The 26,014-nt window shown below is 43.8% G+C and overlaps 2 protein-coding genes across 2 annotated transcripts in view; both read left to right on the forward strand.

Moving 5' to 3' along the window:
* Window positions 1-25,096, forward strand: part of LOC147015451 (uncharacterized) — a 38,556-nt gene extending 13,460 nt beyond the window's left edge. The window contains exon 2 of the mRNA XM_085850207.1: window positions 23,826-25,096. Coding sequence (XP_085706333.1) covers window positions 23,826-24,087 — 262 coding nt within the window. The 3' untranslated portion in view covers window positions 24,088-25,096. The remainder of the gene's footprint in view (window positions 1-23,825) is intronic.
* LOC147015452 (uncharacterized) lies at window positions 562-19,244 on the forward strand. The gene is made up of 6 exons (XM_085849183.1): window positions 562-1,112; window positions 6,622-6,782; window positions 11,066-12,632; window positions 13,036-13,105; window positions 13,781-13,943; window positions 19,094-19,244. Exons 1-6 carry the CDS (start codon window positions 954-956, stop codon window positions 19,242-19,244), a joined length of 2,271 nt encoding a protein of 756 aa, XP_085705309.1. The 5' UTR covers window positions 562-953.
* Window positions 25,097-26,014: the final 918 nt, after the last annotated feature.

Here is a 26,014-nt window from a genome sequence, read left to right on the forward strand (position 1 = left end):
ATGACGGAGGGGGAACATCAATCTGCGCGCAGGCCCCGCCCAATGACGGAGGGGGAACATCAATCTGTGCGCAGGCCCCGCCCAAACTTTCTCGAAGATTTTGAATTTACGTGAACAATGTTGAGAAAATCTCAATACGAACAAAAACAAAATTAATCCTTCTTCAACATCACGTGATTTGTCATAACATACAATAACATCCGGTTCAATCAAAGTTCATCACGTTCATTTCAGATGTTAATGTCACGATGATGTTTTCAAGGATTCAACAACAGCCAAATATTAACTGTTTATTACAGATGAAAACAAATACGTCATAACGTGGGAAGAAGGATGTGCCGACAACTCACGACTCGACCCACGTCCGCCATTTTGACCCAGCCCACCAGATTCCTACCACACCTGACGTCACATCCTGTGACGTATTTATGTATTGTATATTTACATTGTACATTGTATATTTACATAATAACAGTCAAAATTACCGATAACAACACAGGAAGTGAATCCATGTCGTTCACACATTATTTATTAAAATACACAGTTTGGTGTTAAAATCAATTCTTCATCGAGATTTCGTGAGTGTGACGTGTGAGTGTTAATTATGGTTTTGTTTTCCAAGATAAAATGTGTTTATTTCATTGATCACTCGTTTTGGGATTCAGATGATATTATGTGTGTGATGTTAAAACCGAATGTGACAGTTGATCTGTCGATGACGTCACAGCCATTTGTCAACATCCGGGATCTCAATATTTGGAATGACGTCACTGATCATATTCCGTCCATATAACTTTTTGGGATATCGTGCCATATATCGTTTTTACCCCATCCCTGAATTGTGAAGAATCGGTGAAAAATTAAAATAAATTCTCCTCTCTGTATCTGGAACCGATCAATTCGTCGTCGTCAAACACCGAACCTCAACGTCACAGAGGTTGTGTGACGTCACAATGATCATTCCAACGTTCGGGAACAGACAAGGTGGAGAGGTGATGGATGTGAAGCGTCAGTTGGAGGATCGAGCATCGACGAACAGGACAGAGATGTGGATTGTTACGGTGATCTTGGTGTTGTTCGTCCTTGGTGGGACATGGCGACCTCCGCTGCAGGTAAGTGGGGATTGTAAGGGATGGTGGAGTCGGGAAGGGACGCAACACGGAAGGAGTGAGTTTATCAGGAGTTTGTGTGGTTTGATGTTAGAGAGAACAGGGGGTGTATTGTGAGTTTGTAACATGAGCAAGTTGTTCGTGTCCGCACGGGATTCCCCACACAGTACGGATGGAGGAGGGAAAAATACAAATGACGTCTTGTATCATAGAGTCGGGAAGTTGTTACAATTCACATTTATTATGGGCCGGGGGCCAGTAGGACCTCCCTTGCACTTGCACCTTGACTCCCCCCACCCCGACCCCTCCTCCCACACCCCCCCCGCCCCACACCCCACACCCTCCCCCGCCCTGATACCAGTGTTCATATTTGTCCCAAGTCTCAGAAAAATAACTCATTTTCACTCTGCTTTATCTGTTTCCATGGCAACCAATCAAAAATAGACGAATCTCACAAACATCGGCAAAATGTCAACATCTCTGTCAAATATAAACATAAAATCACAAAGTTGGTGTCAAATTAAAGTTTATACATTGACGTATTAAAATATATTTTGTTTATGCAAATTAGCGTATTTGCATGTAAATTCAATTTGACGAAAACACAAGAATTCCCACAAAAATGCAAGAATTTCCATTTTCTTTACTTGTAATTACCACATGTCAGTTTTTTGTCAAAAAATCGCAACTGAAGTGTTGCCAGATACAAGACAGGTTGGCAAAAAATATATTAAAATATTTTTGAATTTTTTTAAGTTGGCTAATTAGCATAAAATACAAAGCACAATGAATCATTCGAAAATCATGCAAAATCAGATTAATCAATGGAATGAATTACCTGGGCCTGATGTACATAACTGTGACTTATGATGTCTGTTGGTGTTTGAGGGAAACACAACTATTTTCTGTTTGAGTAAAAGTAGTGGAAATGATTTTAAATGCATTGATGTTTTCATTCGGATCCGCCATTATGGAAATTCTCATTTTCGTAAATATCTCAACTTCTGGTTCATGGACATTTGTAAATAAGGAATCTACACATGTTTGGAGGGTCAAGGAATAACGTGAACATATTTCCTTTGTTGTCAGAGATGGAGAATAATGTTTGGATAGCTTAATTACATGCAAAAATGGAAACAGCTTTATACAGCAGAGTGAAGATGAGTTATTTTACTGGGAACATCTTTTTTCTGATACGTGGGAAATACACGTTGGTACTTTTCAAGTGGGATAAATAGGATACATTTGTAATTTTACAGGGAAACTGTAAAGGACATTTTCTGTTTTCTTCTGTGAGTTTGATTCCAATGTTATCGGATCCGAAGATTAAAAACTGTCGTCCTTGTGCACCACAACCAGGATATTCAGAGACCAAATTAAGTTGGCTGCCTTGTTCAGTGGCACTTTTTTGTGTAAGTCTATGATTCCTGGAGTAGCCTTTAAAAAGAGTCGTCCATTGTGTGTTGGTGCCCAGATTAAATCCCATATTTAATCTTCCTTGTCTGCCCTTTAAACGGTTGTGATACCTCATTGCCATGAGGATGTGATGAGGAATATAAAGAGAGTTTGTATTTGGTTGGAAACTGCAGGTTTCGGGATAAGTTTCCCCATTAGGTAAAGTTGGAATTTGTCGCTTCAAGGCAAAAGTTCCTTCACGGTCGTGTAGATGGAGGAACCTTCACGGTCGTGTAGATGGAGGAACCTTCACGGTCGTGTAGATGGAGGAACCTTCACGGTCGTGTAGATGGAGGAACCTTCACGGTCGTGTAGATGGAGGAACCTTCACGGTCGTGTGGATGGAGGAACCTTCACGGTCGTGTGGATGGAGGAACCTTCACGGTCGTGTGGATGGAGGAACCTTCACGGTCGTGTGGATGGAGGAACCTTCACGGTCGTGTGGATGGAGGAACCTTCACGGTCGTGTGGATGGAGGAACCTTCACGGTCGTGTGGATGGAGGAACCTTCACGGTCGTGTGGATGGAGGAACCTTCACGGTCGTGTGGATGGAGGAACCTTCACGGTCGTGTGGATGGAGGAACCTTCACGGTCGTGTGGATGGAGGAACCTTCACGGTCGTGTGGATGGAGGAACCTTCACGGTCGTGTGGATGGAGGAACCTTCACGGTCGTGTGGATGGAGGAACCTTCACGGTCGTGTGGATGGAGGAACCTTCACGGTCGTGTGGATGGAGGAACCTTCACGGTCGTGTGGATGGAGGAACCTTCACGGTCGTGTGGATGGAGGAACCTTCACGGTCGTGTGGATGGAGGAACCTTCACGGTCGTGTGGATGGAGGAACCTTCACGGTCGTGTGGATGGAGGAACCTTCACGGTCGTGTGGATGGAGGAACCTTCACGGTCGTGTGGATGGAGGAACCTTCACGGTCGTGTGGATGGAGGAACCTTCACGGTCGTGTGGATGGAGGAACCTTCACGGTCGTGTGGATGGAGGAACCTTCACGGTCGTGTGGATGGAGGAACCTTCACGGTCGTGTGGATGGAGGAACCTTCACGGTCGTGTGGATGGAGGAACCTTCACGGTCGTGTGGATGGAGGAACCTTCACGGTCGTGTGGATGGAGGAACCTTCACGGTCGTGTGGATGGAGGAACCTTCACGGTCGTGTGGATGGAGGAACCTTCACGGTCGTGTGGATGGAGGAACCTTCACGGTCGTGTGGATGGAGGAACCTTCACGGTCGTGTGGATGGAGGAACCTTCACGGTCGTGTGGATGGAGGAACCTTCACGGTCGTGTGGATGGAGGAACCTTCACGGTCGTGTGGATGGAGGAACCTTCACGGTCGTGTGGATGGAGGAACCTTCACGGTCGTGTGGATGGAGGAACCTTCACGGTCGTGTGGATGGAGGAACCTTCACGGTCGTGTGGATGGAGGAACCTTCACGGTCGTGTGGATGGAGGAACCTTCACGGTCGTGTGGATGGAGGAACCTTCACGGTCGTGTGGATGGAGGAACCTTCACGGTCGTGTGGATGGAGGAACCTTCACGGTCGTGTGGATGGAGGAACCTTCACGGTCGTGTGGATGGAGGAACCTTCACGGTCGTGTGGATGGAGGAACCTTCACGGTCGTGTGGATGGAGGAACCTTCACGGTCGTGTGGATGGAGGAACCTTCACGGTCGTGTGGATGGAGGAACCTTCACGGTCGTGTGGATGGAGGAACCTTCACGGTCGTGTGGATGGAGGAACCTTCACGGTCGTGTGGATGGAGGAACCTTCACGGTCGTGTGGATGGAGGAACCTTCACGGTCGTGTGGATGGAGGAACCTTCACGGTCGTGTGGATGGAGGAACCTTCACGGTCGTGTGGATGGAGGAACCTTCACGGTCGTGTGGATGGAGGAACCTTCACGGTCGTGTGGATGGAGGAACCTTCACGGTCGTGTGGATGGAGGAACCTTCACGGTCGTGTGGATGGAGGAACCTTCACGGTCGTGTGGATGGAGGAACCTTCACGGTCGTGTGGATGGAGGAACCTTCACGGTCGTGTGGATGGAGGAACCTTCACGGTCGTGTGGATGGAGGAACCTTCACGGTCGTGTGGATGGAGGAACCTTCACGGTCGTGTGGATGGAGGAACCTTCACGGTCGTGTGGATGGAGGAACCTTCACGGTCGTGTGGATGGAGGAACCTTCACGGTCGTGTGGATGGAGGAACCTTCACGGTCGTGTGGATGGAGGAACCTTCACGGTCGTGTGGATGGAGGAACCTTCACGGTCGTGTGGATGGAGGAACCTTCACGGTCGTGTGGATGGAGGAACCTTCACGGTCGTGTGGATGGAGGAACCTTCACGGTCGTGTGGATGGAGGAACCTTCACGGTCGTGTGGATGGAGGAACCTTCACGGTCGTGTGGATGGAGGAACCTTCACGGTCGTGTGGATGGAGGAACCTTCACGGTCGTGTGGATGGAGGAACCTTCACGGTCGTGTGGATGGAGGAACCTTCACGGTCGTGTGGATGGAGGAACCTTCACGGTCGTGTGGATGGAGGAACCTTCACGGTCGTGTTGATGGAGGAATCTTCACGGTCGTGTAGATGGAGGAATCTTCACGGTCGTGTAGATGGAGGAATCTTCGCGGTCGTGTAGATGGAGGAATCTTCGCGGTCGTGTAGATGGAGGAATCTTCGTGGTCGTGTAGATGGAGGAATTTTCGTGGTGGTGTATATGGAGGAATTTTCATGGTGGTGTATATGGAGGAATCTTCATGGTCGTGTCGATGGAGGAATCTTCATGGTCGTGTCGATGGAGGAATCTTCATGGTCGTGTAGATGGAGGAATCTTCATGGTCGTGTAGATGGAGGAATCTTCATGGTCGTGTAGATGGAGGAATCTTCATGGTCATGAAGCTGGAGGAATCTTCATGGTCGTGTTGATGGAGGAATCTTCATGGTCCTGGAGTTGGAGGAATCTTCATGGTCGTGTTGATGGAGGAATCTTCATGGTCCTGGAGTTGGAGGAATCTTCATGGTCCTGGAGTTGGAGGAATCTTCATGGTCGTGTCGATGGAGGAATCTTCATGGTCATGAAGCTGGAGGAATCTTCATGGTCGTGTTGATGGAGGAATTTTCATGGTCCTGGAGTTGGAGGAATCTTCATGGTCGTGTAGATGGAGGAATCTTCATGGTCGTGTAAATGGAGGAATCTTCATGGTCGTGTAAATGGAGGAATCTTCATGGAATGCTCTTCTCGTTGGTGGACATTAAAGATCCCAAGGTGTTTCTTGCAAAGACTCGACGAGTTATCGCCAGCATTCTGAACAAATCACAAATTGCTTCCCAAACTCTCTTGTTAAACTGTGCTGGACAAGCATGGTCATGAAACCAATATACCCAGTGTGAGTTCAACACCTTCATCCTGCAGAGGATTGAAAACAGGCTGATGATGATAATGATGATGATGATGATGATTATGATGATGATGATTATAACAGCTGGAAAATATAACCTCCTTTCACCTTCAGTGAAAGCTGTTCACGATTTTGGGTGATCTTGACCTTTGCCGTTTGATCAAAAAAAAACATTTAATTCTGCTTCTACCTTTTAATTGGTGAACCAATTCAGTAACCCAATATGCTAATTCTTAAAAGTTCAGATCAATTGCATGAAAATTAGTGATTTTATGTGATGCTGAACTTTGACCTTTTGACCAAAACATTAATTTATTTTCTCCATATTCTCATGAGAAAGTTATGCTGAAAATTTAATGACAAAGCTCAAATGGTAAATTGGAATTTCAGGTGAATTGCATTAAATTGATGATTTTCGGTGAATTTGACCTTTTCACAAATTTTTTTTTTCTTCTCCATATTCTAATATTCTAATAATAAAGCTTTCTTGAAAATTTGATTTAAAAATTTCAAATTGTAACAAAGTTACGGACCGGACGCACGCACGCACACACACGTGATTGCAAAACCCCACCTTCCACTGCGTGAGGGACGGGTTAATAAACTTTTCTCCTCTCCCTGCCCTTTCTTCCTTGTCCATAGATTTTCGAGAAAAACGCTGTGGAGGAATCAGTGGTCTCCAAACTTCGTGACGTCGTGTTCGTCACAATTGGCATCTTTTTATTTGTCATCGTAACATCATTTAAACCATCTTCCTGGTTCAATCGACAGAGGAAGCACAAAAAAAAGCTCCACATTCACTGGTAAGGAAGACAAGTGACGTTTTCATCAATGTGATCCTTGCTTCATCCATAAGGGCAGTAAATGTAGAAATGGTCTGTGGAGTCGAAAGGATCGTGGTCGGGGGGGGGGGAGGGGGGTCCTTAGGGTTTTGGTTGTCTTCGGAGTCTGAAAGTTTTTTGGGTGGGTGGTGGGTCTTCAAGGTCATGAGGAGTCTCAAGCACCTGAAGGATTTCAACATATCTTTGAGTTCTCAAGGTCCTTGGGGATCTTAGGGGTCTTTGAGAGTACAAAGGGGTCTTCAGGTGTCAAGGGGTTTAAAGGTAGTGAGGGGTCTGGAACATGCATGCATGGCTCCTATTATGCAGTGGCCTGCAAAGGTATTCAACCCTCCCAGGTTTCACATGTTGATGCCACCTGAGCTTATTTATTGATGCTTTCAAATCAAACTTAATATGTCATCTTAACAAACTATTCCGAAGTGATAAAACTAAAAAATGCAGATAAAATGTGAATAAGTCAGATTAACAGAGAAAACTATAAAGGCATTCAGTGGAGCTCATACCTCCGCAAGGCTGATTAGTTTATGTTTTGTATCCCACTGATAGGCCAGATCTGGATTCGGACCTCAACTAAAATTTAATTGGCTTCTTCTTATCACATTACCAACTCATCCACCAAATTTTGGCCGAATCCGTGCATAATTTTTGAAATATCACTCTTGTACATCGGTTTTGCCTGATGATTCAACAGTGAAGAATCACTTAAAAATACTCTGATCTGGATCCGGATTAAATCTTCACCAAAATCGAAATGAATACTTCCTCGTTACATACCAAACCTCTCCACCAAGTTTCGTCCAAATTCATCCACAACTTTTTGAAATAACCTTCTATCCGTCGTTTTTGGCCAATCACTCAATGGCGAAGAATCACTTGGAAAACTATTGCATCCAGATCCGGATTGGGATCATCACCAAAATCTAATCATATTGTCCGGATCGCATACCCGAGCTCTCCAACAAATTTCGTCCAAATCCGTTAACAACTTTTTGAGATATTTTGTTCATAAACAAACAAACAGATGGGGGTGAAAACATAACCTCCATCCACCTTTGTTGGCATGGGTAATCAGATGATTCTCAGTTGCATAAGCATTCAACCCCTTTGCCCAATTAACCCTAAATCACTTCAGGAGAAAATTATTGGTTTGAAAGGTTTCAAAATAAGTGCACAGTAATAGGTTTCATGTGTATGTCATCAGTGATTTAACTAAAAAATTAATCTCCTTCACTTATCTCAGGAGTTTTAACGTGCAACTCACTTGGTCAACCAACAAGGCAAACATGAGGATTTATATATGGGGTACTGAGGGGTCTCAGCAGTCTAAAGGGTCCAAAGGTTTCAAAGGGACCTTCCAATAGTACTTGTAATAGACGCAGTCACGGTCCAACTTACATTTAAACATGACATGTTGAAAGTATTTAATCACGTGGGTTAGTCGGTGGACATGCACTTGCTCCATTCTACTGGGTGGACAATAAATAACTGACACATTTATATTTCATGTTGAAATAGAAATTTAATAGAAAATGAGGATATTCATATATATATATTGAAACAAAACAGCCCTTCCAGGGGAATACTTCAGCTTATTATTACTCCTTGATCTTCAAAATAACACCCTTAAAGTGACCACCATTTTCCTGTATGTCTTGACGCACACGAACAGCAATGTTTTGCATCATTTTCCTGAAGGTTTCAAGTGGAATAAAGGTTCGTTCCTCTTCAATTTGCTTCCATAAGACTTGAATAGTCCTTGCTCTTGTCTGGTAGGCAGTTGATTTAAGGTACCTCCACAAGAAGAAATCAAGCGCTGTTAAATCCAGACTTCTGGCTGGCCATGGAACATCTCCAGATCATGAAATGAGATGATCGAGGAAAAGGTCCTTCAGGAATGACATTGATGCACAAGCAGAATGAGCAGTTGCCCCACCTTGTTGGAACCAGGTTTAACCATCAAATCCCAAGTTCCTTAGTTTTGGAGCAAGAAAGTATCTTATCATTTCTTTGTCGCTCAAGTATCACCGCAACAGTTGCTCCATTGGCAGCTGAAAAATAATATGGCCCAATGAGTCCAGCACAAGAAATGCCGCACCACACTGTGAAGCGTTTGCCATGTAAAGGTTGTTGGTGGAACTGCTCAGGATTTTCTTCCACCCCGAATCGAGTGTTCTGCTTGTTAACAAAACCTGGAAGCTCAAAATTAGCTTCATCTGACATGATTATTTATTTCAATAAACCTGCCATCTTCCTCGAACATCTGAAGAAATGTGCCACACAATTACATCCTTCTTTGTCAATCATCTTAACTAAGTTCTTGAACCATTTGAACCTGGTCGGGAAACCTCTGCCAGACCTCAATGCCAGACATGAGATCAGAGCCATCTCTTAGACATATCGTGTGCTTTTGATACGGTCAGGCATCCTGCCCTGCTCAACAAACTCTCTTCCTATGGTATCCACGGCAATCTCCACTCATGGCTCGCAGACTTCCTCTCCTGAAGCAGTCAACGTATGGCCCTCAATTTAATTCTCTCATCCCCTTTTCCTGTCCAGGCTGGAGTTCTTCAAGGCAGTCTTCTGGGCCCAGTGAATTTTCTGGTTTTCATCAATGATCTCTCCAACTCTGAAAAATCCTATTTATCTCTTTGCTGATGACTGCACCATCTGCTGTACCATGTCATCAATCAGACCGGCAAGCAGGAGCCTCTTCACTCTGCAAATCTGGATAAAATCACACGCTGGTCCAACACGTGGTCCAACACTTTCAATGCTTACAAATTTCACACTCAACATCACTCCAAAAGGACCATCTGGAACCACCCACCCTCCCTCCCCATCTACTTTCTCAACAATCCTCATGAAGAAGTCCTTTATTTTAAGTTTTTGGTCTCACTATCTGCCATGATCTCTCCTGGGAAAGCAACATCTCCAAGCTGGCCTCCAAAGCCAGTCGCCGATTGGGCATCCTCCATCGTGCAAAGTCCGTCATTGGCATACCTGACCTCCTGACCATGTACAAAGCTTTCATCCTCCACAGTCTGATGGAGTACTTCTCTTCCCTCTGGGCTGGTGCTCCCACCTCTCACCTTTCTCAGCTGTTTCACACTGTGGAAACCAAGGCATTTCGGATCATTGGTATCTCCCATGATGAGGCTGTCTTTGGGTCTCTCATTCTCACACCAGAGGCAGGTCTTCTCCAGTCTCCTCTCCGACCTCCCCCCCGGATCTGTCTGCTTTCTGCACCGCCCATATTACTGCAGGGAGCTCATGGTCCACCAGCAACCCCCTTCTGGGAAAACTACCAAAATCACGAATCACTGCTCACCTTCTTTCTTTTATTCCTCTTTTTTTCCAGCTTTAGAGCAAACTCCCACACACTCATGAATCCCACTCTTCCCTTCAGGTTTTAAAAACAGCTGTTCACCACCATCTCTTATCTTGCCCTATCCAAAACCACGATCTTGTCCATGATCTTTTCATGATCCCCGTTAATCCACCCAAGCCTCCCTCCTTCAAATTCCCTGCCTTCCTTCCTGAAAGTCCCTGTAGTCATTTAAGATGTTCAGTAATGAAGTCATGTATGATGTACAGTAATGAAGTCATGTACAGTAATTGTATTTTTTCATCAAGCGATTTTCAACAATCATCAATGATACATGACTTCATGACTGTGCATCATACATCTTGTTTACCCCGTGTACCCCGCTCCATCCCTCTCCCTTCCACAGATCTCCTCATATCTCTGTTTCCCACTGTTTTGTGCTTCCTCTCCCGTCCCTCTTGTCTCCTGGTCACTTTGTTATATGTTCTGTGTGTGAGCTCTTCTCTGAGCCTTTACATTGCATAATAAATAAATAAATAAATAACAAGCTTCAAACACAAATGTAATGTTGTTCGGTGATCGAACCCTTATGGGTCGACAAGTGTGCGTACGTCAAAGCCACACTGTCAGCCCAGGTCGTATCTTCATGCACTGTAAAACAAACTGCGATTCCATGTTGTATTTATACATTTAAAAGGTATCTCGTTTGGTGTTATGCTTTTCTTCTGGTTCAATGTTGAGCTTTTCCTGCATGCAGAGCTTTTAAAACACAGTGTGGGAAGCGGCCGCCGGATATGGGAGACAGCCGAACGTGTAACCATACAAACACACACAAACAGACGCCACACTTCACATTATGTAATAGATACTGTGCTTCATTTTAGCTCGAACTGACAAGTATTGTGTTTGTTTCTTGCAGTTTTGGATGTGGCCGGAGACATTTAAAGAACATGGGGAAGAAAGAGCAGCCGTTGCTCGAGGAAGTTCCAAAAAACAAAGCCTTGGAGATGCAGAATGTGAAGGAACAGGAGGATGAAAGAACAAAGTTGTGGTTGAGAGAGCATGAAAAACTACAGGAAAGGGGTGAAAAGTTGCACCAAAAAGAGGAAGAACTGAAGGAAAGAGAACTCCTCATTCAGCTTGGAGAGCAAACAGTTCAGGGAAAAGTTGTGCAACAAAAATATGAGGAAGAGGAATGGAAAAAAGAGAAGGAAATGCAGAAAGAAATAGAGGAAGAACAGCAGAGGAAAAGCAAGGAAGAGGAACTGAGGAAAAAAGATGAGGAGGAGCAAATGGAAAAACATGATGAAGAGAAAAAGAAAAAAAACTCTTCAGAGTGGAGACGAATAGAAGAGGAAGTTCGGGGAGAACTCGAAGAATTTGAAAAATGGAGGGAATCGGTGTATCAGGAGCATGCACGTAGACACCTTGAGATCGAACAAAAAGAGCAAGAGGTGTTAAAGAGTGAGCATGTGGTGGAGAAATTACAGAAAGGGATTTCTGAACTCGAGGAAATGGAGTGGGAAAAACGGGCACGATTCGAAAAAAGGAAGGTGTTAAAAGAAGGGGAAATAAAACATCGAGAGATTGAGACATGCCAACAAGAGAAGGAGATGAGAGAACGAGAAAAGGATGTTGAGGAAATGGCGAGAGTGATGTACCAACGAGAAGAGGAGGAGCGGAGGGAACAAGAGAGATTTTTGGAGAGAAAAAAAATAAAAGAGGAAGATTTTTTCCTTAGAGAGAAAGAGGCACATCAGCTGGAGCAGGGGATTAATAAGAGGGAAAACGATGTGCGCACACGGGAATACGAGGTGTGGAAAAGTGAGGAAAGAGAGGAAACACGACGAGAGCAGGAAGTACAAAGACGAGTCGAATGTGAAAAGCAGAAACAACTCGAAGAAGAAAAGAATCGAGGAGTTGAACAGGAAAAAGAGTCGGCAATGGATCAAGAACTCGAGAAACCCTTTCAGAAATCCGACGAGACCAAAAAGGAGGGGAAAGCGAGTCTTGATGTGGAGGACACAGAACATGTGGAAAAACTTGCTGATGGGAAAGTGCATCAACAGCAACAACAGAATGAGACTTCCCAAGAGTGGTCTCAGAAATGGAATGACAAGCAACGGCTGAAGCAGCAACAGAAACAGTTGTTCAAAAAGCAAATGAAGAAACAAAGCAAGGCAGCAGAGAAAAGTGTTTGGGTTGAAAGGAAACCCCACGGTGTTCACGGGACGCAGCAACAACAGAATCCTCGCCATGATCACGGCCTCCAACAACAGCAACAACATACACACCACATTGTTGAAGAGTTGCAGCAACAACAGAAGCCTCCCCGTGATAATGAAGCAAAACAGCAGCAACAACAGCCACAGCATGTTATTCAAGGGTTCCAGCAGGAACAAAAACCTTGCGCTGATCAAGGGCTGAAACATCAGCAGAAGCAGCAAGGTGTTGATGGGCCACACCATATTCAGGACCTTCAACAGGTAAACATCCATCAGTACTTTGTCGATGAAGGGATGAACATTCTGGGTACAAACACAGCTATCCTCAAGATGAAGACCTGAAGTTGAAATAGATTTTAGCATTTAGTCTTTTATAAACATTGCTGGAAATACTTCCTTTGATGAAGAAGAATATCATTGATTGCGAAGATAATTGTAATTATAATTTTAGTGGGAAAGGTAACTTATTGCTGCGGTCATCCCCATGCAGGATAGATCGCAATAATTTTAACTCCCTTGATTGGATGAGATCAAATAATTCACCTTTTCATTGGTTACCTGTTCTATCAGTGCATTTCCTTCTGTGCCACATCCTGAACAAGTTATCAAACTGATGAACACAAAAATATATTTAATCTTTCATATTTTTATTGTTTTTCCAAAGACCCCTCAGAAGAGGGGCCCGTTCCCTCCACCACCACCCAAGTACAAGAAACCATCTTACCGGCTGGAACGTAAGTTACCAAGATCTTGCCTTACATTACAAAATATTCCAAACTTTATCTAAATTACATGTTCTTCACCTCCATCGTGTCCCATTTGGTCTGTGCTTCAAAAGTGTTGAGAACAAATGAATATATTGTTTCACTGGAAGCCAGACAAGCACCAAACAATTATTCCAATCAGTGGAAGTCTGGAATGAGTGTTAACATATCCATAAAGAAATCGTTGTGAACACCAAGATGTTCATTAAAATTGTTTGAAAAATCAAATCTTTACAATCCCACCTTCAATCATCGACGGGTGACTCGAGCTGCCTCCCACGAAGCAGTCCATCCTGGTTCGCTTCGACGTCATCAGATGAGGTTTTGTTATTTCAGTTTGTGCAGTAAGTGGGGATTTGTGGGCTCTGTATGAAGCACAGAAATGATGGACCAAATTGCCTCAATTCCCTTGTTCGGTGACACAGTGGGATTTGGTGATGAAGAAAATCAAGATGTGAAAGTGGAGGGGAAGGTGAAATAAAACATGAACTGAAATGCACAAAATGAGGGAGACGGAGAAGCACAGAGAGATCGAGAGAGAGATATTCATTCCAGGATTGTGTTGGAAGGCAGAATAATGATGGAGATTATGATGACAATGCTCTTGAGTGATTTTGACTTCCTTTTGTTGATGTTTGTGTGCAGAGGAAGAAGTCCTCGTGATGCCCGCTGGAGAGGAGGATGCCATGTTTGGGAGTGACTCTCTCATCACTCCATCATATAAGCTCTCCAGAAATGCAAAAGATACACCAGGCTCATGCAGATGGCCGATTCAAAATTTTTCAACTGAACGGTGTCCAGAACTAAGGTACGATAAACACTCTGGACTTATTTCATCAACTGAATCCTTTTTGTCCATGTTTGTCAATCTGTCACTTCCTTGTTAAGACTATCATGATGAGAACTTAATAACTATGACTGTGGAAAATTTAATAATTCAAATGAATACATAAAGAAGGTGAGGTCCCTCCCTGATTCACACAATCAATGCCAATCATGAAGGGAACTACAGATATGTTCACTTGGTGTTCATTCCTGGACATCATGCGTGACCTTGTTACTGAACATCATACATGACTTCATTACTGTCCATCATACATGACTTCATTACTGAACATCATACATGACTTCATTACTGAACATCATACATGACTTCATAACTGTACATCATACATGACTTCATAACTGCACATCATACATGACTTCATCACTGTACATCATACATGACTTCATCATTGTACATCATACATGACTTCATCATTGTACATCATACATGACTTCATCACTGTACATCATACATGACTTCATAACTGCACATCATACATGACTTCATTACTGTACATCATACATGACTTCATTACTGTACATCATACATGACTTCATTACTGTACATCATACATGACTTCATTACTGTACATCATGTGTGACTTCATTACTGTACATCATCGTATATATCTATATATATATATATATATATATATATATATATATATATATATATATATATATATATATATATATATATATTGCTGTAAATACTTCCTTTAATGGAGAAGAATATCCTTAATTGTGAACATAATTGTTACGATAATTTTGGTGGGAAAGTTACCTTCTTGGCACAGTCATCCCCATGTCGGATAGATCACAAGAATTTTAACTCATCTTGATTTAACTCTCCCCCCATCTCTCTGCCCCCTCTCTCATCCAGCAGCGTCGTCTGATATTTCAGATAATTGTTCAAATTTGCATAAAAGCACCGAAATGGGCACACATGTAGAATAACTAGTACGTGCCCGTAAAAAATAATAATAATAATAATAAAAAAATTATAATAAATAATTATTCAAACCGCGAGCAACAAACAACAACCACACAGGCCGTTTCTTCGCTCTCGCGTGCCTGTAAGGGCGTGGCCCGGATTTTCACACATTATTCGCAATTTAGTTTTAATACCCAATTATTCAATTAGCGCCAACGTATTTTACCTTTTCGCAATGTCGTGGCAAGGAAAAACAAAAAGAGAAGAGAAGAGAGAGAAAAAAATTTACTTCCTGGTTCGGAGCATACCAGCACTCTGATGTTACCGAAATTTATACACCGTCTAACATGAAAACGATCATAACTTGGGGCATTGTGTTTATCTATAAATGCGCAAAAGAAATTGAGAAATTATTAGAATACACGGTCATCATTATCCGGAAGCCCGTACGTTGTAACCTGTAATGGGGAACGTGGCTGAGGTTCCCTTCCCCATCGGCCACGCCTACGCAACAACGTGTCTCGTCATTGGTTTGGTAAATAAATAGCCGTAACTTGGGAAGCACTAATATCAAACCTTGAAAAGGCAAATCCTCAGGTCGAAAGCAATATATCTGGCAAGTTTCAATTCGATCGGACCAGGGGTTCTCAAGAAACAGCGGTCACACACACACACACACACACACACACACACACACACACACACACACACACACACACACACACACACACACACACACACACACACACACACACACACACACACACACACACACACACACACACACACACACACACACACACACACACACACTGCTGTAATTATAGATGGATGTATGCTGACCAAGGCACAATCTCGGGTGGCTCCATATCTCGAATTGCTCGGAATACATTATTCTACATGTGTACCAATTTTCGTACTTTTATGTAAATTTGAACAATCGGTTTGCTATGCTGCAGTCCGACTCTTTGTATTCCCTCTCTTTGTATTTTCATGTGGTGTCCAAGGACATCTCCACTCATGGCTCGCATACTTCCTCTCCTGTCGCAGCCAACGTGTGGTCCTTAATAGAGTTCTCTCATCCCCTCATCCTGTCCAGGCTGAAGTTCCTCAAGGCAGCATTCTGGGCCCTGGTGTTTTTCTGGTTTTCATCAATGTTCTCTCCAACTCTGGAAAATCCTCCTCATCTCTTTGCTGATGACTCCACCCTCTGCCGTACCATCTGTCATCCCTCATTTCAGCAAGCAGCAGCCTCTTCGCTCTCTGCAGATCTGGATATAATCACAAGCTGGTCAAACATGTGGAGCACGTCCTTCAATTCTGACAAATCTCACACTCTCACTATGTCTCTCCGAAAGGACCGTTTAGAGCCCCCCCCCCCATCGACTTTCTCAACAAACCTCTGGAAGGACTTTGTCAATCAGAAATCTGCTTCGTTTTTCCAACATCCTTCACTCCTTCCAGCTTACCAAACCCACTTGCAGATTCCCTGAGAAGAACTTCAATCAATATCGAATTCAAATCCTGTTCTTAAACCATTGACTGTAAAAATTATTTTAAATTTCTCTTCTCATTGCTCGACCTGAAGGAAGGTTCCTTTCCAAAAGCATCTTTCCTTGTTTCTCCAACCTTGGTTTTTCATTTCACTCCAACATCCAATCCTCCACTCTTCAATTATTTCAGTACGAGAAGCAAGCATCGCAACAATGACTGCATTCTGCCCCCCCCCCCGTACCTGCGATCTCACAGTCATTGTGTTGTACTTCAGTCAGTTGTCCGTCTTATTTGGTTCAGAAGGACACAGGTCAAGCCGATGAAACCTTTGCCGCCCCTGTGTGAAGCGGGGCCATCGCCGTAAAATACAAAACACACAGGAAATGGCGCTTTGTGTTGAGGCGCGGCGGTGATGGTCATGTTTAACCCTTGACCAGTCAAAGATCCCCGGGGGTTAAAGACAGCACGGTAAGCCTTGATCTCATTTGCTGTTTCTCACCTGTCTCTCTCTTTCTCTTTCCTCCAGCCCGCTCCTCTCCCCCCCCCGCACACCTTCCCTCTCTCCCCAATCTCCCCCTCCGTCCCTCTACCTACCCCTATCTCTCTGCCCCCTCTCTTAGTATTTTCCTGTGGTATCCAAGGACATCTCCACTCATGGCTCGCAGACTTCCTCTCCTGTCGCAGCCAACGTGTGGTCCTTCATGGAGTTCTCTCATCTCCTCATCCTGTCCAGGCTGGAGTTCCTCAAGGCAGCGTTCTGGGCCCTGTTATTTTTCTGGTTTTCATTAATGATCTCTCTGGAAAATCCTCTTTATCTCTTCGCTGAGGACTCCACTGTTTGCCGTACCATCTGTCATCCATCATATCAGCAAGCAGCAGCCTCTTCGCTCTCTGCAGATTTGGATAAAATCACAAGCTGGTCCAACACGTGGAGCATGTCCTTCAACTCTGACAAATCTCACACTCTCACTATGTCTCTCCAAAAGGACCGTTAGGAACCCCCCCTCCCCCATCTACTTTCTCAACAATCCTCTGGAAGAAGTCCTTTTCTTTCAAGCTTCTCGGTCCCACTATCTGCCATGATCTTTCCAAGGAAAGCCATATTTCCAACCTGGCCTCCAAAGCCAGTCACCGACTGGGAATCCTCCATCGTGCAAAGTCCTTCCTCAGCCCACCTGAGCTCCTGACTACATACAAAGCTTTTATCTGCAGCCTGATGGAGTACTGCTCTCCCCTCTGGGCTGGTGCTCCAGCCTCTCACCTTTCTCGGCTTCACCCTGTGGAAACCAAGGCATTTCGGATCATTGGTATCTCCCACGATGAGGCTGTCTTTGGCCTCTCACTCTCTCACTGCAGGCAAGTCGGTGGTCTTTCTGTCCTCTCTGGTCTCGCCCCCCTCCCGGATCTGTCTGGAATTTGTCCCCATCATATTTCCGCAGGGCGCTCAAGGTCTGCCAACAACCCCATTCTGGAAAAATACCAAAATCACGAATCACTGCTCACCTTCACTCTTTTATTCCTCTTTTTTTCCCGCCTTTGGAATAAACTCCAAAACTCTGTTTAATCCCATTCTTCCCTCCAAACCTCCAAAACAACTGTTCACCACCACCTCTTATCTTTCCCCATCCAAATCCTCAATCTTTTCTTACCCCGTTAATCCACCTCAAACCCACCTTATTCAAATTCCCTGCTTTTCTTCCTGAAAGTCCCTGTGGTGTCCATCTTCTATACCCCATGTTCCCTTCCACAGATCTCTGAATGTCGCTGTTCCCCACTGTTTTGTCCTTCCCTCTCCCACCCCTATTGTCTCATGCCCCCCTTGCTGTGTGTTGCGTGTTAGCTCTCATACGAGCCTCAATAAGGTCTACAAAAAAAAAATCATTGTGGCCTGTTAAGTCAAGGCACAGTTGAGCAGGCCAAAAAACACAGCGCCTTCAGGCCTTGCTACATAACCTAGGTACGCCTTCAGACCCCAGAGAGTGAGGTGGCCGAGGATAGCTTGAAGAAGGATATAATTAAATAAGGCTGTTCATTATGTATGTTAAAAAGGGGTGTTTTCCATCCACTGGGGCCATACTCTGTGCAGAGTGTTGGTGCTGCCTAAGCAGACCCCTTGGCTATTGGACACAATCCTGGATGGGTCACCACTCCGTCACAGTATACCAGCAAGCTGGCACTCTTTTTGACGACCTAGGAAGGATGACAGGCTGAGTCTACCCCACCTGGTATTAATTCAACAGCCGATTTGGGTTTGAACTCAAGATCATGGGATCCCAAGCCCACAACCCTCACCATTAAGTCAACACCAGGCATAATAATACACAGTAGGTTCAATTTTCCAACAATTCTAGAATGTTATTGTCAACGGGCCTGTCAATACTGACCCCTTACGCCAAAGCTACAGCTTCATGAATAGCCAAAATCAAAAGTAGCCATGATCAAGCGGTTAGCGCAATTCTTCCTTCACCCGGTCCTCTGGTCAGAATTGCTCATCCAGCCGGTCGCTTGAGGTACCGCACACGATCCGACACAATGCCGACGTGACAAAAGAGGATCTTCATCTCGTCTCGGTCTGTCAGAGACTGTTACACAATACACGAGTGTTGACGACACTGTTTTCCTGAAACAAAATGGTATTGAAGAAGAAATGGAGGTAGAGGATGAGAACGGTGAAAGCTATGAGCAATGCTGCTTTGGCAATTTAGTGCTGATACCTCGCTGACCACGTACTGGGAGAAAGAAATGGCTGTGGGTCATCTTCTGGCTGGACAGAAGGCCACTCAGAGAGCATTCAACAACTTGCTCGTGGAACTTGCTGTCAAAGATAAACCCTATTTATATTTACGAGTAAATTAAGGTGCCCGTTCACCCTGGGAATGTACCGTTGGAATAAACTCAAATATCAGCTTCTTCTCCATTTTTATCATAAAATGAACGTAAATTTTACTCCAAGTAAATCAATTATCGACTTTCCAACCAAGTTAATCAATTATCGGCTTTCAAACGCACCATCTTTATCATTCGATGACAGCAGAAACAAGGTATTCGGGCAAGACTCTTTAATGAGGTAGTGGAGCGTCAGTCCATGGAAAGCAAAACGCGACATTCAGGGGTGCCATCTCAGCTGCAGAGCAAGTCACAAAACTTTGCGGGTTTTTTTTGGCTACAGGCAATAAATTGCAATTGAAACAGACTTTGACTCAAACGCAAGCACTCAAACATGCACGCACACACACACACACGCACGCACACATGTACACACACACACACACACACACACACACACACACACACACACACACACACACACACACACGGTATATGTCAATGTAATTCAAAGACAGAGACTTGCCAGCTCAGACTATTACATTTAGCTTTTTGGGCTTCAAACAGGATAACCAAATCCGACAAAAAAAAAAAAAAATAACTTGACACTCAGCACATGTCAAGTGGGCCACAAAAGCCCCACTGCCCCAGGGCCGGATTTCGGCATGGGCAAGCTGGGCAGTTGCCCAGGGGGCCTCCACATATTTCATGAAAAAAAAAATTGTCAGGAAAAATGTCTTTGAGTGCCTGAATCGTAGTTGGTAGTTTGTGGAACAGATACAAAATATTAATCTTATCTCATTCTCTATTTTATATGGAAGTCAGTTGACTTCTTAGGAGATTGACAAGTTGACGACGATCATCAACTGCCGAACATTACACGATTCTCAAAAGCTCTCATTGACAATCTTGTTGCATTGCGTTGACTAGTGTGTGGCAGCCCTTAAAATGAACGTTAGAAACTTTACCCCCCCCCAGGGATTTTGGCGAATTGTCCAGTGGAGCAAAGAGAATGGAGAGCAGAGCGGCAAGAGTGTGTGAAGAGTGGTCAGAGCGAACAGCCCGGCAAGGGAGATAGCATGAAGAGCGGCAAGAGAGCTGGAAGGGCCAAGACACAAGAAAGTGAATAGCACGTGCACAAGCCCTGATTCCCGGCTCTGACTCCAACAGTTTGTCAGCTTCTTCAACACATCAGCTCCACTCCCTCCTGATCCTCCTGAGCTACCCCTTTTATCACCTCTGCCATGGCTTTGCCTACAATGCCTGAGTATCCCTCCTCCCAGACAGGCTGTGCCACTCATGCTGTACATAGTTACCACCGCATTGCAATCACAGAGGCTGACTGGTGTCAGAGCACTTCTTGATCCATCTCAGGCTATGGGGAAGTCTTAAAAGGTGCACACGGGATGCAAACACGTCAATAATCCCCTCTTGTACCACCCCATCCTTACCCTGCCTGGCTGCCTTGCCTGGTTCACAGGAAGAACCAAAACAAAAGATGGTATTCATAGATGACTTTCCCCACACAGTCTTGAAAAGGACTTGGTGTAAGCCAACTTTTCTGGTGGCAAATTTGTAATTTTAAATTCGAATCAAATGGATGACCAAATAAAATATGTACTGCATTAGAGTCATCAGAAGGAACCTGAACAAGGAAAAAGCAAAGATGAGGTCATCAGGAGGAACCTGGATAGGACTCGGGTTTCAACTGCTACTCCTCCACCTTCAAACCCATCCAAACGCAGCCAAGTGAGCCTTATTCCAAAAAATAAAAAAGAATGCAGATTCCAAAAAAAATTAAGAATTCTGGCTGCCAGACCATGCGTCTGATCAGGTTGAAATTTATAACATACGTGTATTCTCCACCATTACGAGATCATAATTTCGAAGTTTCACAATGATCGATACAGCGGTTCACGAGAGAAAATTTAAAAATATATTTTCCTTCAATCCAATGTGGCTACCAAACCATGTGACCTATCAATTATTCATGAACACCCTGGTATCCCCAAGGCTGTGGGAATGTGTGTGTGAAGTTTCCCCTCGATCTGTCAAGCCGTTTTGCAGAAGATGGTTTTTAAAGGTTTTCGGGTAAGTCCAATGTCGCTTGCAAACCATGTGACCAATGACATCATAGGTGGGGAACTTTTTGTTCCTCATGGATAGGTGGTTGTACCTCGAAAGTTTCTCCTCAATCTGTTCAGCCGTTTCAGAGATTTTTGAAGTTTTTTAAAAAAACAATGGCTGCCAGAACCACATGACCGATGGTGTTTTACATTTTTTTCTGTTGACCAAATTATTCCTGGATGACCCTCAAAAATTTTTCATGTTGAACGGATATAGTGTTCTCCGTATACAATTATGATGTCATCACAAAGGCACCGATGACATCATTTAAAAAATCACTTATTCAGCACAGGGAGCGCTTGACATGTGCAGAGTTTCAATTTTTTCCATGGAGCTGTTTCGGAGAAAGAGGTCCAACGTTCCTCCTTTTATCCCAACATGGCAGCCACACCATGTGACCTATGACCGAATAATTATCATTTCATACCACGTCATACCTGACCCACGAGAACATATTGGACCCAAAACATTTTTCAAATATCATGCTATACAGTACAATATCGATTTTTGGCCCGATCTCTCAATGGCGAAGAATCACTTAAAACATTCCAGTAGTCAGATCCGGATTTGGATCTTCACCAAAATTGAAGCAATTTGTCGTGGTCACACACCTAACCTGTCCACCAAGTTTCGTCCGAATTCGTCCACAACTTTTTGCGATGTCGTGCTCGATATCGGTTTGGCCCGATCTCTCAATGGTGAAGAATCACTTAAAAAATTATCAGATCCGGATCCAGATCTTCACCAATATTGAATCAGTTCTTCCCTGTGACACACCCAACGTGTCTACCAAGTTTCATCCGAATATGTCCAAACTTTTTGAGGTATCGTACTATATAACGTGTTTGGCCCTATCTCTCAATGGTGAAGAATCACTGAAAAAAATTATTGTAGTCGGATCCGGATCTGGATCTTCCCAAAATCTAATCAGTTTGTCTTCGTCACACACCCAATAGTAGAGTTCCCACAATCGGGTCTCGTGACCGTTTTTCCGGGACCAAGGTTTGAAGGTTGATTGAAGTCAATTTGAAGGTGCCGATTAAAATGAGCTGGGGTGAACCTCGTTAAAATGTGGGCTGACTTGTCCAGACTCAAAAATTCAAAATGGCCGCCACACGGCTTCCAGAATATTAAAAAAAATCTTTGGTTCTCCATGTCCGATTTTTATGATTTTTGGGTCTAAACATATGTTTTAAGGTCAAACACTTCATTTATCAGCATAATATCTTTAAAAGTGTAAGAATTAGAATTTTAAAAAAGCTTTTTAAATCTTTTTGCAGAAAAATCCTCGACGGCCACAAGCTGACTGCAACGAAGAAGACCAGGAAGACACCCTGAATAGTTAAGATGCAGAGGTTTTAAGTAAACTGCAATGTTACTATGTTTTAACACACTTTCATTTTATTACAGAGATCCTTGAATGAGTCGTAGCCATGTCGTCCAAGGGAAAAGGTAAAAAAAAGGAGACATGAGGAGAGTGAAGAAAGCCACAAGTGCATCCTCTGTGGTGAGCATTGCGATGAAAACAAATCCAATACTACCCCTGAATCATGGGACAATCTGAAGACTTTAGCACAGCAATGGCATCATCCAGATAGGTTTGGAACAGTATACGACACCATGAATTGGGATGCTGGACCACAAAACATGTTCTTTCATAAAATTTGCAAGATTACATTTTCTGGTAAACGTCATATACAGCTGGCAATGAAGAGACGAGACAAAAGTTTGGCAGCTGAGGAGATACTCCAAGAACAAAGTCGCTGTTCTGCTCACTGTTCTGTGGAACGACCCCAGAGACTATCTCGAGCAACAAGTGGGGTGATACATGACAAAAACTGTTGCGTATGGTGCATGAAGCCGGAAGATGAAAAACACCCCACCAGGGACAGATGGCATATTACGCAAACGATGGATGCCTGGTATGCATTCAAGGCACATACAGTGTACCTCCAAGACATCAGGATGCGTGATCGCATCTTACCGATTATATATAGATGCAATACCAGATCCCTTTGCAGCAGAAATCCGCTATCACCGGTCCTGCTGGAAGAAGTACGTGTCGCCATCAAAAAGCAGTGAAGATGGTCAGCTCCATGTACAAGATATTCGTCTTTCTGAAGTACGAGAGATGTTCTTCAAACATGTACGCTTGGTTGTGTTCGAAGAGCATGAGTTGCGAACTCAACAGAGTCTGCTGTCTGATTATAAGGACTTACTGAGAAACTTTGGTTTTGACCCCAGTGGCAAGAAGTCAAGCAACATCAAGGAAATGCTTCAGAAAGGATTTGGTGAAAACATTGGCTTTCATGACTGCCATCGAAAAAATGAAAGTACACTAGTATATGATACATCAGCTGGTGACAGCTACACTGAAGTAGCCATTTATTCATTGGGTGTCAGTGATGATCAGCTGCTCAACAATGTTGCCAGACGCATGAAAGATGCTCTTGCTAGTATTCCTGAAATGGCATGGCCACAAAGTGTCGAGGAATTGGAGACACCACAGGCCCCAAATGACATGCTTTTGAAGTTTCTGACATGGTTGAAAACCCCACAGAAGCAGAACTTTGAAGAAAGCAGCAGAGATCCTGTGGTTCATGCATTTGCCTCGCTGCTTTTGTCATACATCACAGGAAAAAGCTCTGCATTTCAAACACAGCTGTCAGTGACACTGGCATGGACTGACCCAAAGTCGAGAGATTCTGGACATCGTCAAAAAGTTCTCCCTCGGAATCAGCTATAAATCTGTTCTTCAACTCGATGATTCATGGGCAAAGCATGACCTTGAAAAAAAATGATGTATGTCCAGTAGAGCTTGCAGAGAATATTCCTGGAATTGGCATTCTTGACAATGACGACTTCTGTGAAGACACACTGACAGGCGCTGATACGTCACACCGCACCAATGTTATGTTTGTGCAACCTCAGAACCTGGAAGTAACTCTACCAGATGCAGAAAGAGACATGCGACCACTGCCCACAAGTTCACAAGACCTGAAACGTTTGTGCCTGGAGCAACATGTTGTTCAGCCCTATAAAACAGTGAAACGCGGACAACCAGCTCATCGTCCAGAGATTGATATTAGTTGTCAGAACACAGATGTACAGAGACAGAGGGGTGTCATCCATGCTTTGGTGCGTCGTGCAGATGACCAAGCAAACATGCCTGCTGATGAACAAATAACTGGTGCATTTGGTGGGTTTCAGGTTACTGTGTAGCAACATGTGAAAAAGAGCAAACCATACTATTTCTTAACATTTCCTAAGCCTCCACACAAATCTGTAGTCCACGAAGTGATGTGCAGGATGGTTGCTGCAGCTGAGAAAAAAAGAATGCCCTTTCTTTTGCTAGTTGGTGATCAACCAGTTTATGCACTTATGGTGCAACTGAGTAATGAAAATCCTGAAGCCTTCAAAGACATTGTGCCATTTCTTGGGCCTTTCCACACACAGTGCTCATTCACGTCTGCCATTTTTAAACGGTTTGATGGTTCTGGCTTGTCTGACATACTGGTTGCTGCACAGGCCATTGCTGAAGGTTCAGGACAGAAGGCACTACGTGGGAAACACTACAAACGTAACATCAGATGTCTTCGGTTGATGTATGAAGCTCTGAGTCGACGGATGATCAGAGAAGGCATGCAGGATGGGGTGTCCCTGTCTGAAAATACAAAGGAGAAGATTGCCATACTTCAGGAATCCTCCACAACTCCAGAGCAAAAGCAGGAAGTCGACTCAGAGTTGGAGTGTACTCAGAGTCTCATACAACACAAGAGGTGCTTCAGCAAATGGCCATCTTCACTTTTAGACACATCTATAATGACACAATCAGTAAAACGTGAAGTGAATCCAGAGCACGAAAGTGGGGTCAGATGGAAAACAAGTCCACGTCCGCATCCCACCAGATCCAGATTCTCACAATCTGCATGTGACGCGAGTTAACTCCCAAGTTTACATTCAACTAAACAATGACAAGCCGGATGCACCCCCAAATCCCACCAACCATGGATGGACAATGAAAGACGGTAGATTTGTGTCAGTGAGGTCCCCATGATGCACTCCCAAGAAGTATACATGACTTGGTTGAACAAGAACAGACATTGTTGCACGATGATGAGGCTGAAAGTAATGATGAAGTTTGTGACTCTGGAGCCAGCGACTCAGATAGTGACTGAAGGATTACATGTATGTGTTTCAATGGAGATTTCATTTAATTTCATTCACAACTGTAAAAACATTGCCACAGTCAAAATATAAGAGATGTCAATATTATTTTATCATGACTGTCTTCGATAAAAGACAGTTTGGACAGTACATCAAACTTTGGTCAATGCAAATTTCAAGAATACTTACCGGGAAAGTGTCAATTGCCGGGAATTCAGATAATTCATGTTTTATTTCATTTTTCCATTGAAACACTGTTGCTCTCCAGACAAAATGAAGGAATGTTGATATTCTTTCATCATATTACTGTTCAAGATAAAGTACAGGAAGGATATACAAAAGAATGGAATAACCTTCCTGAACAGTGTAAAAGTTGATAAATTGATATTATGTACACATCATGTTCTGAAAATAAAGACAATGATTGCATTCTTCTCTTCTTGTCTCAATTTGTTGTGCAATCCCACATATAAACAAACATTTACTTGCATGAAAAGATTCACTGC

This window comes from Eptatretus burgeri, chromosome 12 (genome assembly GCF_056783735.1).
Source record: "Eptatretus burgeri isolate ZD-2024b chromosome 12, Ebu_testis_v1, whole genome shotgun sequence".
Classification (NCBI taxonomy): Eukaryota; Metazoa; Chordata; class Myxini; order Myxiniformes; family Myxinidae; genus Eptatretus; species Eptatretus burgeri.

What these genes read in the sequence shown, in the direction of transcription:
- LOC147015452 (XM_085849183.1), top strand. Translation starts at nt 954, where the DNA reads ATGATCATTCCAACGTTCGGGAACAGACAAGGTGGAGAGGTGATGGAT. An exon ending in CATGGCGACCTCCGCTGCAG is followed by an intron (nt 1,113 to 6,621) that starts GTAAGTGGGGAT and finishes CCTTGTCCATAG; the next exon opens with ATTTTCGAGAAAAACGCTGT. An exon ending in ACCATCTTACCGGCTGGAAC is followed by an intron (nt 13,106 to 13,780) that starts GTAAGTTACCAA and finishes GTTTGTGTGCAG; the next exon opens with AGGAAGAAGTCCTCGTGATG.